At 37.8% G+C, this 7,209-nt stretch overlaps 1 protein-coding gene across 1 annotated transcript; it reads right to left on the reverse strand.

Moving 5' to 3' along the window:
* Positions 1–2,987: 2,987 nt before the first annotated feature.
* RBM11 (RNA binding motif protein 11) lies at positions 2,988–6,992 on the reverse strand (the record flags this gene model as incomplete). The annotated part of the gene is made up of 4 exons (XM_008942816.1): positions 2,988–3,320; positions 5,055–5,148; positions 5,896–5,974; positions 6,830–6,992. Coding segments are annotated over 4 exons (669 nt in total), but the record flags the coding sequence as incomplete, so codon positions are not given.
* Between the last annotated feature and the right edge of the window lie 217 nt (positions 6,993–7,209).

The raw sequence follows: 7,209 nt of genomic DNA on the forward strand, positions 1-7,209 counted from the left end.
TTTTTTGGATAAAACTTGGAAAGCGTGTGCTCGCTGTCGACAGGACTACCCCACCTGGGAGTGGCCGCTGGAACGCTGGCCTGCCTCTGGGACCAGGCTGGCGCAGCACTGGCAGTGCCAGCAGATTGCCTGCGGGATACGCAAGCTCTGGACTTTGTTACTTCTCGAGGCTTTCTAGTTGTGCTTTTTGGAGGCCTCACACAGCTTGCTGACTAGGATTTCAATGTAAAGGCAGGTAGGAAGGTAGCTGTACTAGCAATTTCCATTGTCGTGTTGTGCTTATTTTTTTTTTTTTTCTGAATATAAAGTTTTTCTAAAAGTTAATAAAAGTCGTTATTTTCTTTTACTTAAAAGAGCACCTTCCCTTTGACTTTCATTGGCCTGGCACAGACACTTTAAATGAGAATTTATCCCTGACTACAGCAACGCTGACTTGTCCGAAGGTTGTGAGATTATAATGGAAATAACTACATACTTCATTCCATGTACTAAAATACAGAGAAACAAGCCTAAATGCAAGACCTATGTGACAGCGGGGAAAGCAAGGTCTTGTGGCCAGCCGGTAGCATGGGAAATGAAAGACCAGAACAAAATAACAATACTTTAGCATCAGAAGTAACATAAGAAACATTCATTTCACATTCATAAAGATTTTTTTAAAGTGACTGAAACAGATAGGAGGTTGAAGAAACATTTAGTCAAGGCCAAACCCAAGTGGGTTTTTTTTGTTTATTTCCAATATTTTATTTCCTAAACATGGTGACAGTGTAATAATATCAACAGGGCCCCAACTAAAACGATGTCTTAAGTTAACAGATGTACAAAATAAATCTAGTCATGGCTAAACTAATTGTAGCACATTCCCACAAGCACAGCTTTTTTTCTTTTAACGCAGTGATGAATATTAGATAAGTGGATATTGAGAGGTCTTAAAATCTGTGTCTCCCTCAGGGGAAAAAAAAAAAAAAAGACTGAGAAGAAAGAGGCAAGAAAAAATGTTTCTTTAGAAGAACTGTATTGATATTTTATCAGCCATATGCATATGATCCTCCTGGACATTTTATAGAGTATAATTACACAGAACAAATTATATCTTACTTATCCACTGGGGAAGTCCTACAAGGACACATCAGCATAGACCTGTCTAAGATTCTCTTTCTGCAGGCTAGCACTGGGTTGGGCATTCATCTGTTTCATCTGATGAATGTCACTTCTAACATGTTAACATATTCTTCCTCTAATCATTTTTCATTTTTTTCTACTTTTATTTTATTTGCTAACTTCTCCCATTATTGTGGCTACTTACTGCTATAGTGTCAGCATTATATTCCAACAAAAGCTAGATTGCATCTACATAGTTTAGTCCTAAAATTTCTGGTAGGAAAAAAAAAAAAACAAAAACAAACCAACCAACCAAAACCAAGAAAATAAAGCACCAAGTGTGGAAAGGTAGAAAGAAAAATGGAAAGCTATTGGGCAGACTTAGCAAGTTTCTTAAAATATAAAGCATAAATCTTATTTAAGGCACAAACCTTTCTAACATAAGTTCCTTCCAGTGAAGGTTGAACTCAGGTGCTGATAACATTTCAAGGGTGCCATACTGTGGCATTACAGGAGTGTCACTGAGGGTAAAGAAGTAATCCCTTTGGGAAGTTAAAAGCAGTGTCTTGAGAAAACGATTTTATTAGCTGTGATTTATCTTATCAGACAAAACAAAAATCGGTGCAAGCTAAACATTGTTCTGTTTCTGAAACTCATTGGAGCTTGTAAAACACATCACCTTTAAACCAGTAAACTTGGATATTCTTTTTCAATAAGGATAAAGTATTCCTTTCAAGCAGCTCACTGTGATAACCGGGAAAACTGAGTTTAACAAAACCAAGATCCTTTTTCACTGTCAGGTCCAATTTGAAGCATACATCTAGTCTGAACAGAAGACAACTTTTAGCAATTTCAAATAGTTGAAAATTAAGTGGTTTGCTTGCTCATTTAATAGGATCTTAAAAGCATTTCACCTGTACTTGGTATTTTATAAAACAATACCTCTGTATCTGTCTATAGGTTGTTGGCGGCAGTTGTGAAAGACCAAAAATTGGTCATTTGACTACTCTGATTCATCACAATAAGAGATAGTTTATTCTTCCTCTGCCAAACAGGGGGAAAACTTCTTCACAGGTAGTACTAACTCCACTGGCTCATGCTTTTGTGCTATCAATTTGATGAGATACTCAATTTCTTCCTCCTTTTCTTACAATGAACATTTAGATACTCAAATAAAACACTAGAGTAATTTTATATAAAGATGCATATATGCATGTAGCTTTAGTCAGTACATAGCTGCAAACAAAGTTCATACATTCATCTGAGTGTTGATACACACATAAGTCTTGCAGTTAGTGAAAATGCCCCTATTTTGCCTCAGGTTTACTAGTGGAAAAAAACAGTTCAAATAACCATACAAGGTGATCCTAATTGAAAGCAACAAGAGCTAAATCAGGAAAGATAAAAATTTACAGGTGTTGATACTTCAGTGACGAGCCCATCTCTGATGTGACACTTCCAAATTCTAACCTGCTCACTTCTTCAATAGCTCCAGAAAACTCTTAGACCAGTTACAAAAAATACACTCTGTAAGTAATGGAAGTGATACATATGCTTTATGAGTGGATGAAATTATGTATTCTCATAAAGTTTCTATATTAGTGAAATAATAGTCTTCCGTGATTCTTATGATGGGGAGGAACCAACTAGTTTTTTCCCTGTATTAGGAAAACTTTTATCTTTTTAAATGTTTCCTATACTTTTAATAGTACTTTCCCCTTCAAATAGCTTGAGATTAAATAAAGTATACTTTATGTATAACACATTTCAAAAGTAATATGCATCTTGAACATACCTTTTTAAATAAAGTGCAAGGATGAAAGACAATTTCTCTGAAATAAAAATAGCAAATATAATTTTTTTTAAATTAATCCAGTTACACAGTATTAATACATCTTTTTCTTGGCTTTGCGCTTCTTGTATTTTTGGTCACGCTCTCTTTGTCTCATTTTGTCATCCTCAACACTAGTGTCACTGTCACAACTTTGCTGTTCTCTCTTTCTCTTGGAGGTGCTTTCATCCATCTGGTGCACTTCACAGTCACTGGAATGTGGCAGGGCCAGTTCAAAAGAACTCTGTGCAGACTTAAAATTTGCAGCTTGATTTTGATAGGGAGAAAAGGATAAATTTGAAGGCAGTGGCGGAGTCATCTGATAGTAAGGAAACTGTTGACCCACTGGACTCGGTACTGTGTACTGCTGTGCTAAAAAATGGTTCATCTAGAGAAACAGAAACTGGAGTTGTTAACACCGTAAAGTGGAAGTTCTGAAGAATTTAATTTTGCATGCATTACAGCTTCTACAATGAAAATACCGATAAAATTATAATATAACACACATCTGAGAATAAAGCACATATATTTTATTGTAGCAACTAGTGTAGTTCCAAAAAGTAGTCAAACTTTCATGGCAAAGTTACAATGGAGATGTAATCTGATTTAAGATTAAACTGTATACGGTAGTCAAAACAGGCATTCCTTTCATTTCTTTGTCTACATATGTTATAAACATTTGTAACTGCAATGCCTATTGTCAATGTAAAGACATGCACATCTGCAAATTTTTTTAACCTGGTTTAACTGATGTTAAAGTAATTGTGGAACAAAGTGTTCCAACAAGGTATAGTGAATCACTACATCAGAGCAATTGGAATGACACACTGAGTGCCCAGCTTCTAAAAGTGAGGTAGACGTGTGAAGTTGTACGTGTGAGGAAATAACTTCATGCTGAAGCTGCAAGAAACTTGCATTGAAAACATGCTGCATTATCATCCCTTCTAGCAAGCAGAAAATGGGATGAAGCTGGTTCTGTGCACTGGTCTTCTGAGTTTTGTCCCTCAGTGTTTGTTCTGCGGTGTTACTGAGGAGTGGGTTCATCACGAGCACAGCAGGGGAGATGGAGATGGTACACTCCTGAGCCTTTCAAACACGGGGGGCGTGGGAGTGAGAGAGGGTCGACGGGTGAGAAAGTTTGTGCAAGCACCGGCTCTTCTGAGGACATATCCTAGTTAGAGGGGAGGCTACGAGCATATCTGTGCAACAGGGAACACACCCTCTCCATTTTCCTGCTCAGCTGCAGCTAGCACGAGTCATCTATGCAGACCTCACTCCTACAATTACAACGGGCTGGCCATTCCCCAGTCAGGCTGGGTGGCAGCAGTACTGTCCACAGCTGGTAAATCACATTAAATACTGGGCTTCTTCAGCCCTACCAATCCACACTCAGCAGATTCAGAAGCTCCACGATGTGTTTAGTGGTTAAGGTTTGGCCCACAAGTTGCCACCTGAAGAGACTGGTTCCCTTGCCCTGTGGAACATCTCAGACAAAAGTGATTGGAAGAAGCACGGTGCAGAGCACTGGAGCCTGTGAGAGGGGCCGTGGAACACGGGTCCTCACTGACCCCTGCTCCAAAAGTAAACTGTGAACGTGAGGCCTGCAGGGGTGTGAAAAGCTTCAGGCCAGAGACCCTCAAACTGGCTTTGCCCTAACTTGCACGGCAGTGATTTGTTGGGGGAGTTTTAGGACATTTCAAGCTTCTGCTGGGTGTTTCTGAGCTGAGTAGAAGAGCTGAGGGGTTCCCTGATGGAATTAGCTGTACAAGAAGCAGCTACTGCTTGGATGGTTGTAATTTTACGAGGTTAGCTTGTTTCTCCCAAGAGGATTTAATTTGTCACACAGTACAGGAGAGAGGTCCATCTGTACACTTGATCGTTTCAGCCTCCCTAAGCTATAAACCTTTAAGACATTCCTGCAGCATGAAAATAGTTTGGTTTGGTAGATCCCCTGTTATTCTTGTATCCTCAAGCACTGAAATAAACAGATCTAATACAGCCAGAGTTAGCAGCCTAAACCGCATTTTGAGACACTAAATAAGCACCACTGCTTGCAGAAATGTAGAATATATTCACTTCATAAAGAAAGCTCCCAGATTTTTAACTTTTAACACAAACTTACCATCTTTTGAAAGCCTGAGTATTCATGAGGTAAACTACTGTTCATTGGAAAAGGAGTAACAGGAAATGGAGGATTTCCGTAAGGCTCTTGGTACCTAGGCAAAACCAAGGAAATAGACAAACACTAGACATCCATCACATACTGCTTACCTGAGTGCTGAGACTTAACTGTTTGGCTATAATGAGCATATCCAAGAGAAGAACTGAGTTATTAACAACTGGACTTCCATGAAAAAAAAATTATAAAATAAGGAAAATACATCCAAAAGCTCAGTTAATGAGAAATCCTCACATGTACTTAAGTACAGACACAGAATAGTTCTGGATTTCACTGTGAGAGTTTAGCTTCCAGAATTCTGTCACATTTGTACATTAAAACATTGAAAAATACCTAATCTGGGATGTTCAGACTTCCATTATAACAGGCTTACACCTGTGCATTTATATGTGCATGACAGTTGCTTGTACACATACAGGCAAAAAAATACAGATATAAACTCAGTTGAGTTTAAAAATATTATCTCCATTGTCAGATTTTTTTTTCCCCTAGTAACTGCAAACATTGTTTGTACAAACCCATATTTCAACATTTTCTTATGGTCCTGTGTCTTGCAGAAAAAAATAAAGAATGGAAAATTCAAGCTAACTGAACCTCTGGCAAGCTAAGCAATCAAATGTTAAAATGAACTAGAGCTCATTTCAAGTCATCAGTAAGGATGCAATTAAAGCATGCAACAGCTGGTTTTAATGAAAAGGCTAAAGATTGTTTTACCACATCAACTAACTTTTTTAATAAATTTTTTCAAAAATTATAAAGTTCATTCACAGGTGGTCTTTGTTACCTATATGAAGGTGAATATAAGTCAATATAGTTCTCAAAACCATGTGTAGGGCTGTTTAGTTCTGACGAGTGAGAACTCCCTGTAAATAAGACAAGAGCATAATGACTATTCAGTTATGACTATCCAATTAACAAGTTACCTGTAGTGTGCTAGTATATCCAAGGTGGTATATAAAGGTCAGGTGCCATTTTATGGCAGATAATCTACAGCATCATTTTACTGCTTGACAACATCAATTATCATTTATTCACTTACAGAGGCATACATTGGAGCTGTTGAAATAATCAAGAACAAAGTAATTCCCATCTAGTTACAGATATGGGAGACGGTTCTGATCTTAGGAACAACAGCCACTTAAACACAGCAACTGCTCTGTGCAGCCTGTAAAGAGTGGCACAGTGCACAGTGGGAACATGAATCCTTAATGTCTAGGTTGCAAATGCTGCCTGATCATTAGCTTTCTAGAAGGTTTAGTTTCATAAACATAATGGTTTGGTTATATTCTTCAAACTACAATCCCTTCCACTTAAAACAATAGCTCCTGTAACTGTGACTTTAATATAAAACCTATCAAAACAGCTTGATGGTTGCTGCACTTAATGAATCAACTTCTCCTGCCAGACTGCAATTTAGTCACAGCCCAATTCCTAAATGTAACCTGGCATGAAAACCTCTGTTGCTATGTTTTCCATACAGTGTGGCCTGAGGTGGCTTGCAAGTTACACTGTTCTCAACAGACCTATTGTATTCTATTAGCAAACAAAAAGTACAAAGACTGAACCCTTCCCTATGCAAAAGCCACCGGAAGTTTTTGTTTCTTAAAAAAAATGGACTGTAATGTATTCCAACCATATTGCAAAAGGTTGTAGTATTCAAAAATAGTCATAAAAAAAAAATAAATCACAGACTTAAATATTGAGACTATGAAACATACCAAACCGATACTGGACTTTAATAGGTCTTCCATACAGGCGGATTCCATTCAGCAAAGCTATTGCATAAGGCACTGATTCTTTGTGCTTAAAGCAGACAAATCCAAAAGACTTAGGTTTTCCTTCTTTGTCCTTACAAACTGTCACTTTGGTTAATGGTCCAGCCTGAAAGAAATTTGTATTATTTTCCCACAGAAATCAACAGAGATTCACATCTCATTCTGTTTTGAGTATTTCAGAATCATGTATATTTTGCCATAATCAGAAACAGCATTTCCCAATATGAGAATCTCTGCTAAGTAAAAAGTCTCTCCACGTTCCCTAAACCCAGATTCTGAGTCTTCTATGAACAAAAGTCAGCTCCACAAATGTTAAAAGGGAA

Source organism: Merops nubicus, unplaced genomic scaffold (genome assembly GCF_000691845.1).
Source record: "Merops nubicus isolate BGI_N331 unplaced genomic scaffold, ASM69184v1 scaffold45186, whole genome shotgun sequence".
NCBI classification, from domain to species: domain Eukaryota; kingdom Metazoa; phylum Chordata; class Aves; order Coraciiformes; family Meropidae; genus Merops; species Merops nubicus.